Source organism: Barbus barbus (assembly GCF_936440315.1).
Source record: "Barbus barbus genome assembly, chromosome: 43".
NCBI classification, from domain to species: Eukaryota; Metazoa; Chordata; class Actinopteri; order Cypriniformes; family Cyprinidae; genus Barbus; species Barbus barbus.
The window spans coordinates 25255648-25282536 of NC_136721.1; the positions used below are offsets into that span (position 1 = coordinate 25255648).

The following is a 26889-nucleotide window of genomic DNA, read 5'->3' on the forward strand; positions in this document are numbered from 1 at the left end:
GCAGGGCAGAACAGGCAAGTCAAGTCAAGTCAAGTCAGCTTTATTGTCAATTCTTCCACATGTACAGTACATACATACAGAGAATTGAAATTGCATTACTCTCAGACCCTTGGTGCATACAGTTAACATTAAACACGTTCAGATACAGATAATACAGTTTAAACATATGTACATACAACTATACAATTATACAAATGAGGATATTGTAGAAAAAAATAAGAATTAGATCGATAAAGTGGCATAAGGCGCATGGCAGATAGAGTGCAAAACCAGTTAAATAAAAACAACACTGTGTAGATATATTTGTAGTGCAAAAGAGCTTATCAGTCTGAGGACATTGTAGAAAATAAAAACAAGAGAGATAGATAAAGTGCATAAGGCACATGGCAGAATAGATGGAGTGCAAACCAGTTGAATGTACAAAAACAAAACTGTGCAGATGTTTTGTTTTGTTATGAGTGTAGTGCAAGAGCTTATCAGTCTGTTAAAGTGACAAGTCGAAGTGACTGTTCGGATAGATTTTTGTCAGACTATCCGAAGAGGTAATTTGCAGTCAATGTTGGATGGGTAGTGATCAGCCAATGCTGCACAAGTGACAGGTGCCGGTCACAGTTTGTTGGTCGGTGGGGGGGTGTGTCACAGAGTCAGAGTTCCTAGTGTGTTGCTGTGTTAAATGGGGGTGAGAGAGGGGAGGGGGGGGCAAGGACGGGAGGGAGTTCAGCTTCCTGACAGCTTGATGTATGAAGCTGTCCTTCAGTCTGCTGGTCCTCGCCTGGAGACTCCGCAGTCTCCTCCCTGATGGCAGCAGACTGAAGAAGCTGTGTGTCGGGTGGGTGGGATCGCCTGCAATGCGAAGGGCTTTGCGGGTGAGACGGGTGCTGTAGATGTCCTGGAGGGAGGGGAGAGAGACACCAACGATCTTCTCAGCTGCTCTCACTATGCGCTGAAGTGACTTGCGGCAGGATGCGTTGCAAGCGCCATACACACAGTGATGCAGCTAGTCAGGATGCTCTCGATGGTGCCTCTGTAGAAGGTGCACATGATGGGGGTCGGGGCTCTGGCTCTTCTGAGTTTGCGGAGGAAGTAGAGACGCTGCTGTGCTTTCTTGGCCAGTGTTACAGTGTTGTTAGTCCAGGAGAGGTCCTCAGTGATGTGCACACCCAGGAACTTGGTGCTGCTCACTCTCTCCACAGTCGCTCACCTCGCTCCTGTAGTTTGTCTCATCTCTGTTGCTGATGAGACCCACCACAGTCGTGTCATCCGCAAACTTAATGAAAATGTTGGAGTTGTGTGATGGTGTGCAGTCGTGGGTCAGCAGAGTGAAGAGGAGGGGGCTCAGCACACATCCTTGGGGGGCCCCAGTGTTCAGTGTGATGGTGCTGGATGTGTTACTGCCGACCCGTACTGCTTGAGGTCTCCCGGTCAGGAAGTCCAACAGCCAGTTGCACAGAGAGGTATTGAGCCCCAGCTGGGCCAGTTTGTGAGTGAGCTGTTGAGGGATGATTGTGTTGAATGCTGAACTGAAGTCAATGAACAGCATCCTGACATATGAGTCTTTTTTCTCCAGATGTGTGAGGGCTGGGTGGAGGGCAGTGGTGATGGCATCATCGGTCGAGCGGTTGGACCTATATGCAAACTGGAAGGGGTCCAGGGAGGGGGGGAGGACAGACTTGATGTGGTGCAAGACTAGCCGTTCAAAGCACTTCATGAGGATGGGAGTGAGTGCTATTGGACGGTAGTCATTGAAGCAGGATTGAGATGACTTCTTAGGGACTGGAATGATGGTGGTAGCTTTGAAGCATGTGGGGACAACAGCCTGATTTAGTGAGATGCTGAAGATGTCTGTGAAGACCTCAGTGAGTTCCACTGCACAGTCTCTCAGTACACGCCCAGGAATGTTGTCAGGACCCGGAGCTTTGCGTGCATTGATCAATGCTGGGCAGATTCCCCTTCAAGCAGAAATCCAGAAGAGAACAGTGAAGTTCTGCTTCCATCTATTAGACACACTGTCAGATGATTACCATCACTGCGCTCTTACTTACAGAGCAGCACACCCAGAGACTGACCCCATGCACTATTTAGTGGAAAAACACTAACTTTTGCAGATCAAAGTAGCACAAATGAACAAACTGAAGTACTTCTACAGATTAAAGACTGGTTATCAGTTGGCACCTTACTTGATCAAAAAGAAAGACTATGGTCAGAGAGAGCTGCTCACAAGGTATGGTCTGAGTGAACACAGTCTGTGTGTGGAGACGGACTGACACAAACAGAGCTGGAGAGCCAGAGAGATCAGACTGTGTTCTCACAGCACAGAGAGACTCACAGAGACGAGCAAATATAAAAACATTATTTTACCCAAATAGCTCAAATTGTGCCTCATTTCCAGCAAGATAGCCACAGACAAACTCTGTTATACTTTGAGAGAGAAAGAAAAGTGTATCCACCAGCAGCGCAGTATGTGTCCTCCTGCCGAGGGACAAAGGCTGAACCCCCTCTTCTTCACCACTGCTCTCTGAAAATATTTACCTTATATTTGCTATTGTTTTTTTGTGTTATATGTGATATGTACAATATAGTCATGAATAAGCTTGTTTTTTTATCTATCTATATGCCTGTATAACGTGTTCACTGTTTATTGCGTTGGCAACATTGTGCTATTAATTGAATGGAATGGAATTGAATTGAATTGAGAGAGAGAGAGAGATTTGAGATTTCAAGTCACTTATTACAATATACAACATCTACAAGTTGAATACAAACATTAATCAAAGAACAATATATACAAAAATGTAGATAAGAAAAAAATATTTATCAATAAAAATCTCACACAAAGCCCCATTAAGACACCAAATCAATTCAAATTTTGCAAGATCATTAAAATCTATTAAGATTCTGGATTTAACAGAGTTAGTAAACACTGCCTTTAAATCATTACAAACCCCATGATCATTTTTTTCTTTTCTTTTAATATAAATTGCCATTTTTGCATGTTCCAATATAAAATTAAACAACTGACACTGATACTTATGACTCTGTGAATATTTAAAACCACAAATAAGCACCTTCACTGAAAAACACTCATGAAAGCAATTAAAAATGTTATTTACAACAATAACACTAGAACACAGTCTAGAACGCTGTATTAATGCATGGAAGACAGTTTCCTTTTGTGAACAAAAAGAAGAGTTTTGATCAACATCCGGGTTACTTTCAGAAACAAAAGCGTTCACTGCAACAGCACCATGTAACAGCCTCCATTGCAAATCTCCAATTCTCCAAGATAATGGTGAATTATACAATACTCTCCACATTCTTCTCTCTCTTTCAAATGAAGCATACCACACCAAGGTGTATCAGCTTTTTTATCCAAAGCCTTCTTATTAAAGATTTTAACACAGATTTTGTAACATACCTTTCCAGAAGTAACATCTGAGCCCATCAGAATCAAACTGTTAACCTCTAAGAAACAGCCTCCTCCACAATTGTCCATTATGGGAGTTAAATATAAGTCAGGAAAAGAATCAGTACAATCTGGATGAATAAACCCCAGCGAGTAATCCAATAACAATTTCAGTTCTTTTTCAGACAAAGCGGTCTTCCACTTGTCAAGTGCTCTGGCAACCAAACGAGTAGATCTCATCCCCAGCGTCTCAGTCACTGAACTCACATCTATAAAGCTAGCTCCAGCTACTTGTAGAACTTGCCCAATAGTTAACAACCCAGAGTTGAGAAGATCCTCTTCTGTCACAAAGTAACTCCGTTCACTGGACATGCTAAACGTGAGCCAAAGATTACCAGCTCGTGCAACAGCCAGTACAAAGAGTTCACAGTCCTCTCCTCTGAAATCTTGAACAAGGCCCACGCTTTAAAAAGATTTTGATAAAAAACAGGAAACTTAGTGAGTTTCAGCTTCTGAGGATCTCGCCAAAGTAAGGCTCCATCCAATCCCAGGCCTTCAAACCCTCTCAGTATAGAGAAGGCTATAGCTTCTTCCAGTTTGAGTTCTCTGAGTCTGTTAAAAGTCTTTGTATGAACTGAATTCTGAAAGCAGCTGTACTTTGTAGATGCACCAGTCCAAGTCCTCCTCCTTCTTTAGGAAGGTACGATACACTTTTTGGTACCCAGTGCAGCTTGTCCCAAAAAAGTCCTCTAAACATGACTGAATCTTTAATAAAAGATCGACTGGGGGATCTATGCAACTTACTATTAAAAAAAAACATTACATGATTAAAATACAAAGTTTACAGGTCCACATCTTGGGTTGTACCTCCATTTAATCCACTATTTTGCTTATTTTTCTTCTTTACACTAATTACAATGATGACAGTAAACAGCAGCAGCCACACTCCACACAGAATCAGTGGCAGTAAATGAGAGCGTGTTCTGTTCCTGCACTCAGCATCAGTCGTATCTGTTCCTTCCTTGATTGTTATTTTGCCAAGAGATTCACAGCTGTTAGAGAGAGAGGTACAGTACTCAAGTTGAACTACAAATATATCTCTTGTGAGGAAAAATATACTGAAGCAAATTATAAAACAACTCATTTAAATTTAAGAAGGTGTCAGTGTTTTAAAATATTAATACTTACTTTGTATGCAATTTGCAGAATGTACCATCTGAATATGAACTATCAGGACAGTCTTCACACACTGTATCTCTGGATTCTGTTCCTATACAAACACAATTAAACAACAGTCTCAGCACATGAGCAATAAAAACAGAGACAGGTCTCACAGATACTGACATCATTATTCAGTATAGCATCTGACACTAAATTAATATTCACATAACTAACTAATAATCAGCCTAATCATAATTTAGTAGATTTTTTTCAGGTGGTTTTCAGCAAGCAATGTCTATGAGGAACTACATCCTACTTTCCCCAGGTGTAATAAATTGTAAAGCTGCTTTGGAACAACATGCATATTTCCATAATTGAGTTATATAATATAAATGCAAGCAGAGTTCTCAGGTTTTAATGAGGTATATTAAAGCTGACTGATAAAAGACTGACCGTTCTGGATGATGTATTGTCCAGGTGAGCAGGATGAATGTTTCATGGCTTTTTTACAGTTGGAGAGTAAGTCTATACAGTAATAACCTGGCAGAGGTTCACACACTGTATCTGATATTAATGCACATGCCTGCTTTACTCTCAGCCCAATACCTTTGACAAGAAAGCAAACAAATGAGAAAACCTGGCAATGACAAGTCAGCTAGAGAAAAAACAATTACAATATATTTGAAAGCATGAAACCATGACGACTCACTAATAAAGACACAGTGTTACTCACTTGGATCACAGACAGAACAGAGCAGACATTCTGTCAGTCCATTAGGAGCATTAGTGTAGGTCATCACACGGCATGAATCACATGTTGTGCTTGTGTACTCATCACAGTGTTTATGAACTCGCTTTCCTAGACAATATAAAACAATTGCCAGCACAATTATTATTCCTTACATGCCGTATGTACTTAACTTTTACATGTATTTGTAACTGTATTTATTGTATGTCTGTATATTTTTATGAACTGTGTAGACTTAAATGAAAATATATATATTTTTTGGTATGTATTTTTATGTTCTGTATCTTGATTTTATGTAAAGTATATTTCTAACACCACAACAGATTCCTTGTGTTTGTGCACACTTGGCCAATAAATATTTTTCTGATTTAGAAAATAGTCTAGAATAAATAATCAAAATAACACAAATAATCAGACTGTAATGATGCTGGGTACACAGATTTTCTAATTAATCAGGATCTTGTTATGAACAGTCCTAATATTGATTTTTGACCTCTTTTTTTTACTTTATTCCTATTTTCAGGGACATCTGCTTCTTCTGAACAACTTGACAAGAGTTATGAATGTTTGCAAATCAGAATCAAAGTGAAATAAATCAGGAAATCAATAGCCGACCCTAGACTGGAGTCATGTTGTGTTTAATGCAGTGATGGATAGATCAGTGATTCCAAACCATCTTCCATCTTGGAAACCACTAACCTTCAAATCTATTTGTGGATTATGTAACTATAATAATATCTCTTAAATAAGTGACTTAATGAAAATTTGAATGTCCATTATTATTCACAAATAAAACTGTACTATTTAAATAGATGTCACACTGTAGTTCAACATCTGGCCTGTCCTAATTGTTCAAGTTCAAGTTCTAAATTTATTTCTATATTTTATTTTTAAACCAGATGAAGGGAATGTACCACACGTGTCATTTCTGCCAATGGGGGAGCACCCACTACTTGGTATAGCCCCACAGGGAAATACCAGATTGGTGGAGGTTTACTTTTAACAAGGCCCTGGCCACATCAGTCCAAACATAGAAGATTATTTTATGAGCATATTACAGTTGTTCATCAGAAATAATGAATGATACAGTTTAAAGCATATCATGAAAAAGTATCATGTGACTCCTTTAAGTATCTGACTTCATCTGCATCTATTCTGGGTATGAGAGAAGAGCAGTCTTATCCAGGACTTACCTGGATCACACATTGGGCAACACTCTCCATTGATTTCATATTCTGCATTATTACATGCTGCCACACAAAGCACAATGTTCACGAAGAGGAGAGAAATCAATATTGAAAGATTATGGAATATAAACATATCTGGGAACTAAATAAATCATCTCTGGTGCAGAGGTGGTCATGTTGCGCCCTTTCATGGATCTGAAAAAGAGATTTGTGTTAGACAAAACAGACAGAAATAAATTGTGCCAGAGACTTTTAAATCCATTTTACTAAAATGTATGGGCCTAAAACTAAACATTGCCTCATTATTTCTTTACATTAATTGCAGTAGGTCACATGTCAACTCCTTAAGACAAGTGAATGACAATTTACAAAATGCCTATATTTCATATACATAACATATTTAGGAAAGAAAGTTAAAGCATTCATTTTTAATGAACATTTGAAGATGCTAAATAACTCCATTCACCACATTTTATCAAAAGACTAAACTACTCTAAATATAGTTCATTTATAATCTAGTTAATTATAAGTGAGAGGAATAAAGGAAATCTATTATATAAATACCAGATGAATCATACAGCAATCTCACATGGGTTTGCAGGTAAAACTCCCATATCTATACCAAACAGAAAAGTGGGTGAGTGGAGTACTGTAAAGGTAATTATTTAAATCACAAATAACTATAAAACATAAAATGTTCAACATTTATACTTGCATAATGTTTGATGCTTTAAGATCTCTTTCTGTTTTAAGGGGCCATAACTTACTCCAGTTTTGTCTTTAATGGATAGTTAACACAGAAATGAAAATACTGTCATCATTTATTCACCTTCATGTCATTCCAAACCTGCATGACTTACTTTCCTCTGAATGGACAAAAAGGTGAATGAGTGGATCCCCCACCTTGCTTTTTATTATATCCTTTTGAATGATTACGATCAGTTACTAATCAATATTTATCTTTCTATGAATGTAATGATTTTAATAATTTCTGTAATCTTACAGTGAAGTAGGGTTAGTGAATCTTCAAATATAACATGCTTCTCACACACAGGGCCTTCCCTGCATGACCAACGCACACATTAAGAACTTTTACTTCACATCATACTTAGAGAATAAATGCAGAATATTGTTTGAACCTCTCACTGTGAGAAAGGATGTCTCATCATTATGTTTAGTGAAAGCTCCCTGATCTAGCTCGAGCTCTGAATCCTCTAGCCTTGAAGACGATGTATGTGTGTGTGTGTGTGTGTGTGTGTGTGTGTGTTTGTTGCAGGAAGAGATGGCTCCAATAAGGTGAATAAGTAGCATCCAGGGTGTTGGAATGACGATATTATGACAACCGGACTAATCAAAATGCTGTTCTGTGACCTAGGAGGGACACGTTGTGCCTAAGACTTGTACCCCGATGTCATGCTGATAATCAATGAAGATATGCTATTGACTGCTATTGTTTGACAATGTTCCAAATGTATCTATGCTTTAGCCAATCAGAATACTGAAACAAAGTAATGACATAGCTTAATGATTTCTGTTAGAGTATAATTGCTGCTGTAATTGATGTATGGGGAGAACAGCCTACAAACTCCTTGCTGAGTATTGAAGCCGACTTCTGCTGACGAAACTAAACAAATGTCTCAAGTACATTTTTCTTCAACTGACTGCATCTCTGACTCCTGATCTTCATTCATAATAACTGGTCTGCAGGTCATAACTGTACTTCCCCTACACAGGTTTCGGAATGACATGAGGATTAGTAAATACTGACAGAATCTCCATCTTTGGGTGAACTGCCCCTTTATTTAAGTCAGAGGGTTGTTTTTCACCAAAACTAGCTGGAATTTAGTTTAACTGGTATTTTCTACCTTCCACCTTGCCCTGCAATTTTAACAAGAATTTGGACTTTTATGTAAATGGATTCTGTTTTAATTACCATTTTACAACAGGGGGGGGAAAAAAAAGAACGCAAGGATGGTTACACATGACTACATGTGATAATGACAACATCATTGGTAATTGTCAGGGAATTCACAGACGGCTCATCATATGAAAGATACGCAGTCAGTGTGTTATTCTGATATTCATTTGTGAGTCACCTGCTAAATTAATACATGTACAGTAAATGTAAATGATATAGCAAGGGTATTCCAGAAAACAAGGGTAATAATGTCACATATACCCTGAAATCTTGGTTGATTAACCCAAAACACACAAAAACATTCAGTCAACCCAGAGTATGTTCACAATGAACACACAAGACATTCTCAGAGCATTGAGGAGCAGAGTCGGATAATGCAAATGGTTAATATAAGATATAATATTATATTAAGTTTAATAAAGAAATATATAAATAGATACCGGGCTGCTAAGTCTCACGTTTACAGAAGTAAACCAAATACAATGTTAAATATCTCCTTGTTTCAGATGATGAGAGAGATGAGAACTACTGGCCAGCCTTGTGGACTGAAAGTAAAAACAGGGGCTCTTAAATGTGCATTGACTATTCCCAGCTGATAAAACCTGTGCTCCAGGGACCATATTCATATAACATCTACGGATAAATGTGGCTCTTAACTGGCTGAGTTGGATGATTAACGCAGCTGTAAATGTCAATGGCTGTTGAAGTCTTGTGTTGCTTATAATAAATGTTGATAACACATAAGCAGTCTTTCAGAATGCTCTCAGATATATGTAGATGGATACTGTATGCTTTAGTGAGTGTGGTGGTGCTTATGGGGTGTCGCTCTGGAACGGGTGAGTATGAAGCTGAGAGGGAAAATCACAGTATACTCGCTACAAAAAACTAGACTGCACCACTGATTACAGCCGTAACCTTTGAGACACAACAGTCTATAAGCATGCACATCACTGCTAAAAAATTTTTTAACATTGAGATTAACATGAAGAAATAATAAGAAACTCACAATAATTGCAAAACACTGTAGCGATAGAGTTGTTTGCGACACATAACTCCCCCACTTTCAACAGAACACAGGTTTCATTTCCCTCACAGAACTGGAACAACAACTTTCTCTTCTCTTCTGTTTTTTTTTTTTTTTTTTTTAATCCAGCATTTCTGCTAAATTAACTGATTTTAGATGTCCTTTCAGATTTATTTGATTATAAATATTGTTATAATGCAAGGGTGTATAGAATTTAGTAGGAAGCTAAGTTAAAGTAAATACTAGGGATGCACTGAATGTTCGGCAACTGACATTATTCGGCCGAAAATAACAAAAAAAAGCTCTTTCGGTGTTCGGATTGTGAAAAGTGAAAAGACTGAATAAATTGTACCAAACAATGACATTTTTGGTGTCATGATGAAATAGCAACCAGCGTAGAGTGAGAGGCGTGCACTATTTATAATGCCGCAAACATGTGAGCAGCGTTTAAATGTTTCCACACTGCCCACTAGGGGTGGCACGGTACACAGATGTCACGGTTCGGTATGTACCTCGGTTCGGGGGTCACGGTTCGATACAATTTCGGTACAACAGGGAAAAAAAAAAGACATCTACTTTGCTCAGTTTCTTTTATTTTGATGTGAAAATGCTAAATATTATTACATGTTATATATATAAAATCTGTTTTGTTTTCATTGTGAGTGTACACAAATAAAAGCAGACCTTTAACTACAAGCAACAGCACAAATAAAAATACAATAGAGTAAAGATACAAATAAAATATCAGTGATTTTCAGGGGGTTTTTTAGGTACAGAAATTGAAGTACGATTAAAGTAATCAAAGGTAAAACAGCATTGCATATTCGACTGTATAAATTAAAGATTACTCTTCATTAAAGTTACAAAAGCGATTCAATCAAGAGCAGTGAGTGATTTCTTTGTTGTTGCTGTTTATTTAATATTAACTGTCACTTTAAGAGAAAGCACTGATACTGTACGCCCAGCCGGCTATGTCTGCTATAGGATACTTACCAAGACGGGCATTTTGACAGAATTTTGTGTGAATTTATCCATTAAAACACAATACTTCAGAGAGAGCTTCATATTTGCGCGCGTTCTGAGGCGCAGGTTTGTGCGCTTCTGATGAGCGCACGCACAAATCTTCTCACTGCGCGCGCGAGCTCGAGTCCTCTGGCTCTTAAATATTTGAGCTGGCAAAGCTTACATGACTTTAGTCTAAACACCGATATCAACGTGTGCTGTTCAGGTCTCACCTGTGCGCGCGCTATCAGCACCCGGGTGATGACGGAATAAATGCTCATATTCCAGCATACGGCACTCGCATTGAACAAGAGTGAATGATTTGTCCACTTATTTTTATTTTTTTCCTTCTCAACGCTGTTGTTATAATGTACTGGGAAGCCAGAATGCGCATCCATTAACAGAAACATACATTAGCCGAACCCTATTTGTTTTACGTGTTATTTATAACAAACCACATGCCTTGTCAGAATTCAGTTGAACCGCGGTCCTAGCGCGTGCCGAACCGTGTGTGGAGAACCGTGCGGTTCGGTTTTTTTCCGCGAACCGTGCCACCCCTACTGCCCACATCTGTGAGGAAACATTTAAACATTTCACACTACCTACATCTGTGAGGAAACATTTAAACATTTCACACTACCTACATCTGTGTGGAAACCTCAGAGCTGTCTGAGAGAGATGGAAAAATAACTACAAGCACTGCACGACATGTCTATTGTTCCAGCCACCAAAGACAGACAGGTAGGATCCAAACCATCTTAAAGCCTGTCCTTGAATACCAGTATAGTTTTGTAATCGATCTATGAATATATCATGGTCTATAGTGTCAAACGCAGCACTAAGATCAAGTAATACTAGCAATGAGATGCAGCCTTGGTCGGAAGCAAGAAGCAAGTCATTTGTAATTTTAACAAGTGCAGTTTCTGTACTATGGTGAGGCCTGAAACCTGACTCAAATTCTTCATAGAGATCATTTTTTTTGCAAGAAAGAGCACAATTGAGCAGACACGACTTTTAAATTTTTTTTAGACATAAACGGAAGATTTGAAATGGGTCTGTAATTTGCCAGTTCATTAGAATCTAGTTGTGGTTTCTTAATAAGAGGCTTAATAACCGCCAGCTTGAATGGTTTTGGGACGTGACCTAAAGATAACGATGAGTTAATAATATTGAGAAGCGGTTTTTCTGCTACGGGTAAAAACTCTTTCAGTAGTTTACTGCTTATAAAGCTTTTGACTAATCAACACAAAGTGGTTTCTCTCTTTCTTTGGTTATTGACGAAAATTCATCAACTAATAAAAACAAAAAGCATGCATTGCAGCATGAAGCGTATAGCAACATATGCACTGTTGCAAAGAAACACCTTACACAGCAAGTCAAGGGTCAAGAGCCCAACCAAAGTAAACACTGATCTCCATGATGGTGGCATTGTTTTTAACCAATAAAGCATCAACATTTAAACCTCTGATAATTCTCAATAAGAGCTTCTGTAGTGATCTGACAGAAATAAAGTAAATCATGAGTGAAGCTGGTGATGCTGTTTGTGCAGTTGTTTAATCCTCATCTGCTGAGATCTTGAGAGATTTAATGTCTTCTTTTATTTCAGTTGATTTTATATAAGGCTGTGGCTGAAGTCAGTTGTAGTTCTTGTGTTTCACTTTTCTTCAGTGATTTTGCTTGTTAACAGCAGGTGTTCATCACTAATGCTCAATCAGCACTTAATTAATCACGTAACTATCTCATTAACTTTAACACTGCTTCAGTGTTACTTTAACACTATTTGGAGTGGGACCAAATACACTCTGAAGCAGTGTTGATTTAACACTGGGGATTTTACTGTGTAGGAATGACAGATACTTCAGTCTGGATCCAACCCTTAAATGATCTGAGATGACCGAACACCTGAGAAAAGATGATGCCAACCCCTCAGAGGACCTCAGAGGATGCCAACGCTCAGACAACATACAGAATTACCAAATTTTGCCATAAGTTAAATATATTAATGTTCTGCAATATATAAATATATTGTGGAAACATAAATTCCTGTAGAGCTACTTTGCAACGATTTGTATCGTAAAAAGCGCTATACAAATAAACTTGAATTGAATTGAATTGAATGTCTTCGATGAGAAGAGGAAGGGTGGCTGTTGCAGGTTTATGAATGATGATTGAAATCTCGAAATAGCCTTAAACAATTAGTAAATAAACTGCAGAATGTTATGTTTTATAATACAAGCACAGATTGCACGTGTTCAAACAGCGCTGCACGAGCTCATTAGCCAGGATTCAAAGTCCAAAGCGCGAGGAAAATCTACGCTGAAACTGGTCAGGCAATCAGTGACATTTTTATGAATTTTTACAAGGCAAGGATGTGACAATGTGATAGTAGCAACAAACATCTTCCCAAATTCGTTATGAGAATAATTTATAAATCTGCTGTAGTCAACAAAAAGAAACTGAGTTCTTCCTGCGGGTTTATGCCAAAATAAAATCTGAGAAAAAACAAGAACGCCATCAACATTCATAAAAGTTAGTGTGGTGAGTGGGGCGGGGCCGAGAGCCGTGGGAACGGAGCGAGGCCGGTGGAGTTAATGATAATGAGCGACACCTGCGACACTCCCAATGTGCAAACTATCCACCATATCTGCCCTAAATAGTATTGAAAATTACTAATATCACATAGAATTTAGGATGGATAGTACGCACACTGGGACGCAGGCACTGTCTTTGTTACTAAATCATTAATTCAATAGATTCATTCAAACAGCTGATTCATTAAGAAACGAAGCAAGTGATTGTTTTTATGCAAGAGTTATTGAATCATTGACTCACTAGATTTGTTCAAAAATGCACAATCATTCATAAATGAAACAGTGCTGTGTTTGCTCTGAGATGCGTGGCGGTAAATAGAGCAAAATGAGACAATAGTGTTCCAAAAAGTCACTTAATATTAACTTGTTTATTGAACTATTGTATAAAATCAAAATTACATTTGCAAACTTCCTTATAATCATTAAATTACTGTCACTCATCTTAGTTAATCACGATCTCACAAAATCAGTGAAGAAGAAAAGAACTGTATGGAACTTTTATATATTTTTTTATTTATTTTATTCTTATTTTTCTTTACACTATGGACACTCTCCTCTATGTGCACTATGGACACTTTACACTATGGACACTCACACTTTACACTATGTGCACTATGGACACTTACACTTTACACTATGTGCACTATGGACACTCACACTTTACACTAGGTGCACTATGGACACTTACACACACTGCTGCGTCTCACAGCAAGAAATCTCACAAAAAACTCAGCAATATATGCATGTTATGTTTACATGCTCTTGCACTACAAATCATCCTGCACTGTTCCCCAACCAGCTGCTGACTCAAATGTCTCTCTTTGCACATGTACAGTTTGTATTTTTTGTCTTCTATTTTTTAGTTTGTATAGGATAATATTTATGTGAAGCATTCGTATAGTTGTATTTTTTATCCTTTATTCTTTTAGTTTGTATAGGGTAAATACTTATATATAGTATACTTATAGTTAAATCTGTTAGTAGTGTATAGGTTTATAGTGTTTTTTTCTTACTTCATTGTTGTATGTCTGTATTTATGTAGCACCGTGGTCCTGCGAGACACGACATTTCGTTCCACTGCATGTCCCCACATGTAGCGGAATGACAATAAAGCTCAACTTGAACTTGAACTTGAACTTGAAGATCTCTACACTTTACAATACATCTCTTACCCCATCTCACTTTAACGTGTAATTTCAAGATAAAAACAATGTTTTACACTAATCATCTAAATCAATTAACAGATCATTATTCAAAGACAAAAATACACCATCATCTCAAAACTGGTCTAACAGAATACATTTCAGAAAAACTGATGTTCAGATGAAATGTCAAGAATAATTAGAGCATAACCATTTATTATATGTGATGAAGTCTTGTGACTTCAATGAGTGGTTTAACATTTCACCTCCTACTGCTGCTGGGAACTGCTCTGCTAAATTCAGCTTCGGTTAACCTTTTAGGTGTTAATGGTGTCAACCACTTCAGCTCTAACTTAGTCTGATCAGAGAGTAGGAGTCATTCTTCATCATACATGCACATACTGATTATGCATTGGAAGTAGTTTTTGAAATAATAAAGCAGAAGTAAATAAAATGTCTACATACTGTTTGTCACGGTGCACACACGAGGGAGGAACAGGAACACGCAGACGATGGTGTAAATCAAACAATAAACTTTACTTAAGACATCAGGACAGGACATGGCAGGACAGGACATGGCAGACAAGGACATCACACACCGGGGTTAACGAGTAGACCAGACGAAAACTAACTGAACAGACAGGACTATAAATACACAGGTAAATCATAGATAACGAGACGAACACTGCTAGACAAGAATTAACTAATGATTACATTTAACAAGGACAGGAAACAAACCAAATAAGGAAACATGAGGCAGGAACACATGACAGACACGACAGAACCCTGACACTGTTACAGTAACAAATCAAACAATATTTGATTCAATATCAACAACTTTCTTAAAGGGAGGTTAGCAGACTAATAATTACTGGATGTAAACAGAATATAAAGAAACATAACTTAAGGTATATTATACAACGTCCTCATGAAATTAAAGTATAACAAATGTAGGATATATTATACAGAATCATAAATATATTTACGTTAAATAATGCCAGTATTAGTAAGATAAGCAGCGACGCCACATGCGCTTCACGAGATGAACTAATAATCATAAAGATCTCGAAACACCAACAACATTACAGCCATATTCATTAACATCTAGTAACACAAACATAAAGTCAAGAATTATACTTACTTTCTCAGTAACTTTGTCCTGCGACTAACATTAATGTTACGCTGAAAACGGAAGCTTGTAACAAAAAAACAAATGAAACAAAAACTGTAGCCTATAGGGGAAGCTGCAGGAGCATGTAGTTTCCGGCAGTTTCACACAGTTCCACATAGTTTCAGGCTCCTGTGTTTTAACACCCACACTTGTCCCGATGAGAGGGTTCAACACCCGCAGTTTTGCAGAGCAGTCTCTCCTCCGTGTCTCTGGCCGCTGTGTCTGCGCTCGCTGCGGCTGATGATCTCACTCTCTCTCAATCATGACACCGACTGATGTTTTGTTGACATGTCGAGTGTTTTCTGTATTATATTTCGTTTTTTAGACTAATTGCTAATTAGAATATTGTTCAGCAGCTAGCTAAATTCGGTTATGTATGTGGCATGCAATGTCTAAAGTAACTGTGACGAAGAAGGCAGGGAATTGACAAAGAGGAGGGACAAATTGTGATTGTTAAGCAGTGTATTTAAGGGTTTATTGCCAGCGCAGTGGATTTTGATATTTTGAGCATTGGTTCTTTTAAATGAGAGGAAGTTGGTCAGTTGCTTGTTGTTGTTGGTTGCATTTATATATATATGTGCAACCATTCATATATGCATTTATATATAACCATTTATATATGCATTTATATATGTATATTTTTATATTTTGTTCTTAATATATGTTGTTTGTATATCTGGAGTTTGTAACAAAAATAATTTCCCCCTGGGATTATTCAAGTGTTTCTGATTCTGATTCTTTAGCAAGTCTACTGTGTATTTTCACAAGAGTTTTGACTTCTTTTCTGTGTGTTCCGAGTGTGTTTTTATACTTTTCGAGTATCACTCATTTAAATGGGAAGCTTTTTATATCTTGTATGTTATACCTTTTGTACCATTCTGTCATTGTATTCATCGTTTTTATTGTTAACAAACAAACCATATCCATCCCCCACACTTTTGAAAAGCTTGCCACGCCACGGTGCCATCAGAACAGAAGTGACACGAATAAAAGGTATTAATTAAATTAAATATTAATATTAAATTATTAAAGTATTAAATAATCGCTAAAGTTCTTATCGTGCAACGTCGCAACATTTCAAGTTAAATGATTAGCTAAGAGTCGATGTCAATTAATTAACTCTTTCCCCGTCAGCGTTTTTTTTTAAGTTTCCAGCCACCACCAGCATTTTTGATAATTTTCTGCTAAATTTGACGGCCCTCAGAATATTTCCTGCTATGAATATATGAACACATTATATATCAAAATAAAGAACCAAGCCTCTGCTTTTAATTAAAAAAAACTATTTTATTGTATCTTCGTGTGTTCATGTTTTATCACCACTTGAATGCACATAGGTTTCACCAGAAATACAACATTTTGGACAAAAAACTGAGAAAAATTAATTTTTTTAATAAAAAAATTTATAAATACATTTTGGAATAAATTTTTATAAAAGTAGTGCATTTTCAAGCAAAATACATTTAAATGTCAGATTCTTTCACCTGTAAATAATTATGTGAATAACTGAAATTGCATTCAATAAATAGAACACACACACACACACACACACACACACATGTTGGTTTTTGTGGTTTATGGGGACTCTCCATAGGCGTAATGGTTTTTATACTGAACAAACTGTGTGTGCTATTGCCCTACACCAACCCTACACCTAAACTTAGCCCTCACAGGAGACTTTGTGCATTTTTAGATTTTCAAAAAAACACCATTTAGTATGTTTTTTAAGCCTTTTGAATTACGGGGACATAGACAGTGTCCTCATAAACCACCTTCATATTGTAATACTTCTGTCATACCCATGTCATTATACAAATTTGTGTCCTCATAAACCACATAAACATGCACACACACACACATCACACACACACACACACAACTAGAGATGTTTGTGTGTCTGTAGAGGCATCTTTATTAAATTCAAAACATTTTATTAATGCATTGGTAATATCTATTTCTGAATATCCAAGGTTGCTATATGGTCACGAAGATTCATGCATTAAACGCATGAGAAATGTCGTTCTCTCAACATAAGTCGTGTTCTCCCAAAAAAACATGTCCCCTACCTGCCATCTTTTTGATAATTTTGTCATGAAAAGATTTGTATTTTTTTTTAATAACTCATTAGGCCCACATATAATTATCACAGACACAAATCCACATCTGGACCGCGGCAGCAAGTGGTGTTTTCGTAATCAGTGCATCCTGTTTGAAGGAATCCAGATTGAACTCACTCGTTAAGACTTGGCGCCACCTAGTGTCTGTTTTATTTTCATATTAAACGTATCATTTAATTAACTTAGCATATTGACATATTTCTGCCTTCAAAATTTAAAACCTTAATTTCATAACATTTTATGCATTTGTAGGCTAATTACAGTGTAAATGCATTCAGTAATAATGGCTCTGATGGATTTTGTTGACGCTGATTGGATGTTTACTAGTAACAAGCCTTTATTATTTGAACTGAATTTAAGGATTGGAATTAAGAACGGCATTCCATATTAATGATGCAGACATTTAATATGATATTTTTTAATGCCCCTGGACATCCGTTTACTGGTTTGTTTCTGATGCTGTCAATGTTGTTTTTGGTTAGGCTACATTAAAAAAAATGCAGTTAGCTCAAAAAGTTGAGGGCACACGAGAGGGGCTGTTTGGATGAGCATGATTGTATGTTTAATGCATGGTGTGTGTGTTTCACCAGCTTCATTCCCATGGACACCTTTTGTTTGCCCTAATTTAGGATATTTCCAGCCTAAGACGTGTGATTATTCCATATCTAAAGCGTGTCTACACCAAGAGAACCCATTATAATCAGTTGATGCGGTGATTGTCCACACGGGAAATCTTCTACAGTAACTGATGCCTCCTTCAATTCTGAATCTTGGAAACATGCTGCTTTGTAGGCTATGTGTTGAAAGTGAAACCTAAAAAAACAGCACACATACGATCACAGATTGCACGCTTCCCAGCCCGAAACAATCCCCCAATGAACCTGAAATAATAACCCCTGATATTTTGGCCATATTGCCCATCTAAGTCATTCATCCCATCCACAGGCGCGTGGTGTAGGCTACACTTCTTGTACTTCGTTTGGGCACAAGTTGTCACTGTAAGCTTACCACTCGACTACTCTGGCTCGACTGCTATTCCTGCGGTAAAACACGCCCTCCTCATTACCCTACGGACAAAGATATGTAGAAATAAAACAAATGTAGAAATAAATAAATGTGGAAATAAATACATAAATATGAAAATAAATAAAAGTGGAAATAAATGAAAACAAATACATAAATGAGGAAATAAAATTATAAATAAATATATATATATATATATATATATTGCTTTTTTACTTTGTATATTTATTTATTTTTGCTATTTTACATTTCTTTGTACATTTCTTTCTTTATTTATTTATTTATTCATAATTATGGCAGGATTGGCATTCCATAGTACCAGACTGATTTCCAAAAAAATCATACAGAGCAGGCTGCTATTACTAAATACAGACGGACTAAGTGCGGAAGACATTCAGTTTAGATGAGCACAATGATTCTTAGCACATGGGACAAAGCATGTCCAGCAATTGTAACTGCTATTAGGTTTAAAAAAGAAAATATTTTCAATTGTAAATGTTATGGGGGATTAATAATAGAATGTATTTAACACAACTATCCCCTTCAGTTTAATTTTATCATTATTATATCAAATCTATGACACTTGTTGTCTTCTCACTACATCTAAAACAGTGTGTCCACAGAGAAGGCTTCAGTCGTTCATATGCTATAATATGGATAAAATGTGTTGTTGTTTCTTTTAATGATGAAAAGTGCTTTTTTTATCAAAAGCAACACTTAATAATATCTCATATCAAAACAAGGTTGTTTTTCAGTGACATATGCGTGTTTCATAAGGTTTCAAAGTGTGTCCCTACTTTTAGTCAGCGCTGTCAGACATTCATTAAAATGTAATAAATCAGGGAATATCAGGGGCAGCTGTCACTTTAAACAACCTACACAAACATAAACAAATCAGACTTCAGTATTCAGAGTAAACAGGAGTTTACCCTGTAAGCGTTCAATGCAATGCTTGTTCCCTTATCTTAGGGAACCGAGTTTATGTTAGTAACCAGATCATTAAATAAAAGTCATGAGAAATAAGAAAAGTGTTTACCACTAGTATGATATAAACAGGACCCAGAAAACTCCAGATGAAGCCTTTCTCCATTTTAATCCAGCAGCTGTTTAGAGAAAAAACAATAAAATAACTGAATGAATTTGTCAGAGATATTTACATTTAGTCATTTAGCAGAGACTTTTATCCAACGCGACTTTCAAAAGAGGATAATAGAAGCAATCAAAACCAACAAAAGAAACAAGAAAAGAACAAGCTTCATTTAGCCTAACGTAGGCAAGGCAAGGCAAGGCAAGTTTATTTATATAGCACATTTCATACACCGTGGTAATTCAAAGTGCTTTACATAAAAGAAAATGAAATAGTCATTAAGAATAATAATCACAGCAATAAAACAAGGAATTTTAAAATGATATAGAAAATGATTCAAAATGAATTTAAAACAGTTTAGAATAGAGAATGATTACATAAAATACAGTGCAGTCAGTTCAGACGTAACAGTGCTCATTTAACAAATGCACAGCTAAACAGATGAGTTTTGAGTCTGTAAGTGAGGTGTAAACATTTTACAACAGCCACCAGTTGTTTTATAGTCCTTGTTATTAAGAATTGATTTAAGAGCTAAAGATGAAACTCCAGCTTCCAACAGCTCAGAAAACATGATGATTCTTGCAGTTTGATGAATAACACACTCCATTATTACGTTTCACAGTTTCCACATAAGCATCTGCCGTCTGGATGCTTGCCAACCATCGCCAGCCCATAATTCAGCGCACTATGCCCCAATCTTAACCTAGTAATCACCACACTATCCCTCCTCTCTAAATATGTGATTGATGTGAGCTTTAGAGTTGGCTGTATTGCAAAATAATGTCTGCCTTTGTTCCCTATGGAAGTATAATAATGACAAATGTCTTTGAAACAAAAAGGCAAGTTGAAATGCACTGAAAAAAATAATGCATTGAATTAACAGTGCTTGCATTTCAATGCCTTGTATTTTCGGGCTTGCATTTTTAGGGGATGCAATAACACAGTTGTTTATTTAAACTGTGAATAGACCAATATCACTTAGACGTCACAGTTACGTCACTTGCAGCTGCGCGCGCATTGTCTTGGCAGAAACACGGTAACAAGCGGAGTGAAACGGGAAAAATCCACAGAATAAGAGATAAAATGTATTGTTGTGCCTTTGGATGTCAGAATCTGAATGCAAATCATTTTTATAGAATACTGTTGTCAAAAACGCCATTTGAAGCTAAATGCTAATTTTTTCTCGCAAATGTAACTTTATATTTCGTATTTCGGACTTTATAACTCTATTTAACTTAATAGCGAGTTTGTCCATTCTGAGGGGGGGAAATGCCAGAAGTGTGGGATATAAACTCAAAAGAGAGAATGAAGAGTTGATTTTTCTTATCAGAATTTTGAGATATAATCTCAAGTCAGAATTTTGATACATTGAAATAAAAAAATATGCATCATGTCGTGTTTGAAATAATGTCTGTGTGCATGTGTGTAAAACAAGAAACTGACGATTTAACGTTATATGTTTAATCATATATAAATGTATATACATTGTTATGAGTAATTGTGGCTGGAATAATAATGTAAAAATAGTTGAAACTGAATTAAATTCACATCTTCATGATTAGATTCGTGAGTTTGTCTTTACTATACACTGTAAAAAAAAAAAGAAAAAAAAAAAAGTTGAGCCAACTTAAAAATTTAAGGCAACCAACTTCAGTAGATTTTTTTTTCCAGAGCTGAAAATGAGTCCCACTCCAGCCCTGGTTAAACACCATCAAAAGACAAGAATTAAAAGTCAAACTCCTGTCATGCACAACTGCACTGATGTACTTACCGTTAAAAACAACTACAGCTTACCTTACAAATCAACACATGAATAACAGTTACTCTCATAATATGAATGAATTAAAATGCACTCTATTACCATCTGTATTATACACAGCACAGTGCTGTTATTGATAACTAACGCTAAAATTAAAACAATTAAAAATAGTTTTCAATATTTAAATAAGGCTCATTTAAAGTAAAATATAAATATTAGATGAAAAATTAGAACTTAAAAACGGCCAATTGACTGAAATTTAAATTGAAGAATAATAAAAGAAAAATTAAAAATAAATTATAGCAATATAAAAAACTAAAAATCACACCCCCCCCCCCCCCCCCAAAAAAAAAATACACATAGCAATGACTAAAAATTTAAGTTGATACTGAAAATACAAAATATTAATATATATTATAATTGCACATAAATAATTCTAAAATAACACTTCACATCACATCAGCATAACATAACTGACCAAATCTTGGCATTCAGAAATTGTAGATTATTTTTAAATGGTTCATGGTTGAACTGCAGTGCATGTGTGCACAGCTATAATTAAAAGCAAGACAGTTTTCACTCCCATGATTACCGATCAGCTGGCAGTTTCTAATGTACATTATTTAGAACAGCTTAAAATGGCCAAATTTGAGACCCACGATGGAGGCACAGCCACATAGTGTTGTTCTTGATTTCTGAGTGTGAAAATGATAGCATCACTGGAGCCTTCAGCCACAATCGATTGAAATTATTAAGAGATAAATTATGAATGATGGTGGTCGAGTGGATGCCAGGATGTGTGCTACCATTTAAGGGCATCACTGGACCCTTCAACCTCCATTTGGAGTCCATTTGGTGCCCTTATTAAACCCACAAGGCCCATGGGATGAGATGCTGTAGTCATAAAGTTTAGAAAGAGACAATGGTTTGGGTGTGTCCAAAATCAAAATGTCAAAACACAATTTTATGATCACTAGAATAAGAGCCCCCCCCCCCCCCCCCCCCCAATGCAAAACAAAAATACAGACAAGAAACAGCAAACAATGAGATATTTTCATGTCTTTATTTTATGTCATATATGTAAATATTCACGATGCAAGATGGGAAAGGTATGTGAATCCCTAAATTAATGATTTCTAACCTGCAGTAAAATCACTGAGATAAGATTAGAGGTGTTTATGCTGCACTATAGGACAAAAACACTAATACATTTTTTGAGTGTGTTATTCAGAAGAACTGCTTCCTGAAACTACTTCCTCACTGCTGTTTTTGTTTTTCTATACCTTATTACAGACCAGAATTTCTTCCTGTAGTGAGATGATCCGTAGTAGTACAGCAGAGGGTCCAGGAAAACACTTGCGCTTCCTACACACACAGCCAACAGGTAAGCAATATATGAAGAATTTTCCTCCCCGCTGTAACTTTCAGTAGCTAAATGAACACAGTGGTACAACAGAATGCCATTGGTTGGTGCAAAGCAAGTGAGAAACTCTGTCACCACAGCGATAGTCATAATCACGGCTCTCCTTCGGCTGTTTGAAGATGAGGATGATGTTGCAAATTGATCAGACTTTACACTAAGCACATATATGATGGTTGAGTAGCTCACTAAGGTGATGACCAGCGGCAAGAAGAAGTAGAGGCAGGAGAGGATGGAGAATAGATACGCATACAGCTGTGTGCGATACGGCACATCGTGGCAGGTAACACCCACGTCATTAATGTTGAGCGTTTGTCTCACTAAGAGAATTGGCACCGTACCCGCGAGTGCCAGCAGCCAGACTAATGTGCATATGCATGTGGCTTTCCTTACGCTCCTCCAGGTCAGAGAGGCAACGGGAAACACCACAGCCAGCAGCCTGTCCACACTCATGCACATCATCAGCAGTATGGAGCAGTACATGTAGCAGTAGTAAGCTGCACTGTGCACACGACACGCCGCTTCACCGAACACCCAATCTGAAGCATTCAGCTGGTAGTGGATCTTCAGAGGCAGCAGCAGGGTGAAGAGCAGGTCCACACACGCCAGGTGAGACATGTAAACCACAGCTGGTTTCTTCTCTCGAATCCTACAGGTGAACGTCACCAAGGCCAAAGCATTCAGGGGCAAACTAATGAGGATGATAATGATGTAGAACGCGGGCATGACACGTGTGACCAGCAGGCCTTTGAGGAAGGCAACAGACTCATCTGAGATAACAAATGTCTTCAAGACATTGGTAGTTTCATTGTGTATTTCTGCATTCTGAAGAGGGATGCTGAAAATCCCGTAAACTTGGTAAGGTTCTGCATATTCTTTCACAGAAAAACCTGTAACAATAACAGAAAACAATCAGTGAAAGTTCGCATGAGGCACATACACTGTTGGACATTTCTGTAATTTCTGCAGTTATTTCCTGTATATCACCCAGTATGATACTGCAAATTCCAGTAAATAACTGTAATAACCTTTGCATCATGTGAATTTTCAGACCCCATATACAGAGACTTACTGTATTTTTTTAAATTGCTGTATACTACTGTATTTGCTGTAACTATTGAGCATTCTATTGAGGTTGTTTTATTTTCCTAATTTCTTACATTTGTATTGACACGATTTGCCCTACACCGTTTCTACAATGCCGCAAAAGCTTGGGACTGACTACACTGGATGTGTATGTAGAGCTGTCGCGATTCATCGATTTTAGTCAACTAGTCGATTTTTAAAAATCGTCGACTTCATTTTGCTCGCGTCGACTAACCGGCAAAACACCGGAAGTGGTGCATTTCACGGACCTTAAAACACATTATTAGACTATTTTCCAAGGCTGCATGATATATTAAACCCATTTAAAAATCATAATTAAGCATAATTGTGAATTCACAAAAGCTATGATTGAATTAAATAATTATATGAGATGCAGTTCACACAGTATATGGTCTTTAATTATTTCCATGTGTGTAGGTTAAGCTCGTGCGTCTCACAGCGGCTCCGTTCACAGTAGCTCCACAGAAACTGTTATCAGTTACATGTGGAGCGTCTCAAACTCATCTCTGCATGCTGTTGTGAGTTTGTGTTTATTATAACCTTCATCTGGGAACGCAACGTGCGCCATTTCATCAGATTTGTGAGGTAAATCATTTATAAATCTACTCAAACAGGAGACTACATCGCGATTTCAAAATAAAAGCTCAACCCCTCACTCTGAGTTACACTGATAGATCTCCACATATTCATTTAATTACAGCGGCTGTAGCATTTCTGTCCTAAAGAAATAGCCAAATATTAAAGATTAAGTGTACGTTTGAATGAAATGGTGCTTGGTCAATATTAAACAGTAATGTGGCTGTCGGTGCCCCTGAAGGCCTTTGTTGTTATGCATAATCTACATTAGCTCTATTGTTTATAATACATTATGTATTTGAACAGTTTTGTTCAATAAAACCATGTTTTCTTGCTTTTGATACTTTATTTGAACTAATTAATTATTGCATCATTGCTATTATATATGTACTTTAAGTCATTTTAAAAGCTATTGTTCACTTAGATCTTATTTTTATTACCACAAAAAAAAAAATATTATAATTATAAGACCCTATGAAATCCGTTTTATTTCCAAATTCAGTTTTTAAAAATGTATTAATCAAAAAACCTGTCTAATTAATTGAGTTTTGCAGTTTTATCTGTACCAAATTCAGTTTTCCATTATTTTCTGGATTCCATTTTAATTGTTCCATTAAATTTTAATAATAAAAAGCATCTCCAATTAATTGATTTTATATATAATTATTTTTTTGTTTTTAGAAATACTGCACATTTACATTTTTCACCTAAATAAATTCTGGTAAATAATATTTCTGGTAAATACTCCTTTAAAAAGTGTTTTTTGATGATGATGTTATTATTATTAGACTAGAACACGTGGATATGTTGTTATTCTCACACTATAATACTGAACTGATTTCAGTGATTTGAACTATGAGACGGACACTTGCTTCTTGCACTCTATGCTGCACTTCACTTTTGCTTTAAAAAAGGATTTCATAGAAATGTGGATTTCATTTCGTTTAATAAAATATTTTTAAGTAAAATTGTTGATTTTCTTTGCGGGAAATTAATCGATTAATCGAGCCTAACCTTATCTATATCACATCTCAATAGCAGCAGAAGTGTTGTGCATTAACACAAGCTTTTAATAATTGTATAACATTTGTAGATTTTCAAGATGTGCATGATCATATGAATTAGAAGTTTAATGACATTTGTAAGCATTTTAAATGACATGAAATGGTAATTATTTGGTAATGTTTAATACATTTATTGGTAAACATCAACAAACATACTTGGCAGTATGTCACTTCACTTCACAAACACATTATTTCACGTTTCTAGATATGTGAATATATATGAACTAATGATCCGCTGAGCATTACATAATATTTGTTAATGATTTATTAATGAAAGTTATTATAAAGTTTTACCAATCAATCCATATGAATTGAGCGGTTTAATCCAAGTCTTGTGAAGAGATATGTTCCCTGTATATGACGAACAAACTTAATTTGTGTGTTCGTAATTTAGGTGTGGACTTTCATTGAAGGGACAGAATCACCTCAGTTTACTGTATAAATATTTTTACTTTGTGTTTCACAGATTAACCAAGTCTTTTGGGTTTGTAAGAACATGACCACCTCTACCTGCAGACGGTAAAAAGACTGGATTCACCGGTAAATACTTTTTGACATCAGTTGGCTCATCAGTCTGTTCAAAGCTGCTTACAGAGCTCTCTGAAACCAAACAAGCCAAAACACCATCAGTGAAACACACAAGCTACTAGAGGGAATTGGGTCCGATTTGAAATACCTTTATCTGGTGACCCTGAACCGAGTTCATCGGACATCTGCGTTGAAGACTCGTCACCAGTTGGCTCATGAGTCTGTTCAAAGCTGCATACAAAGCTCTCTGAAACCAAACAAGCCAAAACACCAGCAGTGAAACACTCAAGCTACTAGAGGGAATTGGGTCCGATTTGAAATACCTTTACCTGGTGACCCTGAACCGAGTTCATCGGACATCTGCGTTGAAGACTCGTCACCAGTTGGCTCATGAGTCTGTTCAAAGCTGCATACAAAGCTCTCTGAAACCAAACAAGCCAAAACACCAGCAGTGAAACACTCAAGCTACTAGAGGGAATTGGGTCCGATTTGAAATACCTTTATCTGGTGACCCTGAACCGAGTTCATCGGACATCTGCGTTGAAGACTCGTCACCAGTTGGCTCATGAGTCTGTTCAAAGCTGCATACAAAGCTCTCTGAAACCAAACAAGCCAAAACACCAGCAGTGAAACACTCAAGCTACTAGAGGGAATTGGGTCCGATTTGAAATACCTTTATCTGGTGACCCTGAACCGAGTTCATCGGACATCTGCGTTGAAGACTCGTCACCAGTTGGCTCATGAGTCTGTTCAAAGCTGCATACAAAGCTCTCTGAAACCAAACAAGCCAAAACACCAGCAGTGAAACACTCAAGCTACTAGAGGGAATTGGGTCCATTTGCAATGTTAGGCGAAATCGCT

At 36.9% G+C, this 26889-nt stretch overlaps 3 protein-coding genes across 9 annotated transcripts in view; 1 reads left to right on the plus strand and 2 right to left on the minus strand.

The window, feature by feature from the left end:
* The window catches only part of LOC306861931 (uncharacterized protein), a 1169885-nt gene that overhangs the window by 1017662 nt on the left and 125334 nt on the right, over positions 1 to 26889 (plus strand). The window lies entirely within an intron of this gene.
* LOC306861978 (tumor necrosis factor receptor superfamily member 14-like) lies at positions 2711 to 15775 on the minus strand. Of its 7 annotated transcripts, none has more exons than XM_079404536.1 (8): positions 14970 to 15755; positions 14048 to 14640; positions 7064 to 7115; positions 6506 to 6694; positions 5298 to 5423; positions 5018 to 5170; positions 4592 to 4673; positions 2711 to 4455 (listed from the first exon to the last, which is right to left on the minus strand). In XM_079404536.1, the coding sequence occupies exons 4-8, from the start codon at positions 6630 to 6632 to the stop codon at positions 4245 to 4247; spliced, it is 699 nt and encodes a 232-aa protein (XP_079260662.1). In that variant the 5' UTR covers positions 6633 to 6694; positions 7064 to 7115; positions 14048 to 14640; positions 14970 to 15755; the 3' UTR covers positions 2711 to 4244. The 7 variants fall into 7 exon arrangements, 6 of the variants coding, with proteins under 6 accessions (XP_079260662.1, XP_079260663.1, XP_079260659.1 ...); XM_079404537.1 differs by having other exon boundaries at positions 14048 to 14111; positions 15318 to 15405; XM_079404533.1 differs by lacking the exon at positions 14970 to 15755 and having other exon boundaries at positions 14048 to 14111; positions 14443 to 14533.
* Positions 18469 to 26738, minus strand: LOC306862700 (proteinase-activated receptor 1-like; the record flags this gene model as incomplete). Its single annotated transcript, XM_079405619.1, has 8 exons — positions 18469 to 18531; positions 19524 to 19590; positions 22617 to 23643; positions 26011 to 26100; positions 26177 to 26275; positions 26358 to 26450; positions 26527 to 26625; positions 26702 to 26738. The coding sequence occupies 8 exons, from the start codon at positions 26736 to 26738 to the stop codon at positions 18469 to 18471; spliced, it is 1575 nt and encodes a 524-aa protein (XP_079261745.1).

Coding starts and splice junctions, on each gene's coding strand:
- LOC306861978 (XM_079404535.1), bottom strand. CDS start 6,632: ATGTTTATATTCCATAATCTTTCAATATTGATTTCTCTCCTCTTCGTG. Junction 4,674..5,017: donor ACAATACATCATCCAGAACG/GTCAGTCTTTTA, acceptor GTGTTTGTATAG/GAACAGAATCCAGAGATACA. Junction 4,456..4,591: donor TTCTGCAAATTGCATACAAA/GTAAGTATTAAT, acceptor TCTCTCTAACAG/CTGTGAATCTCTTGGCAAAA.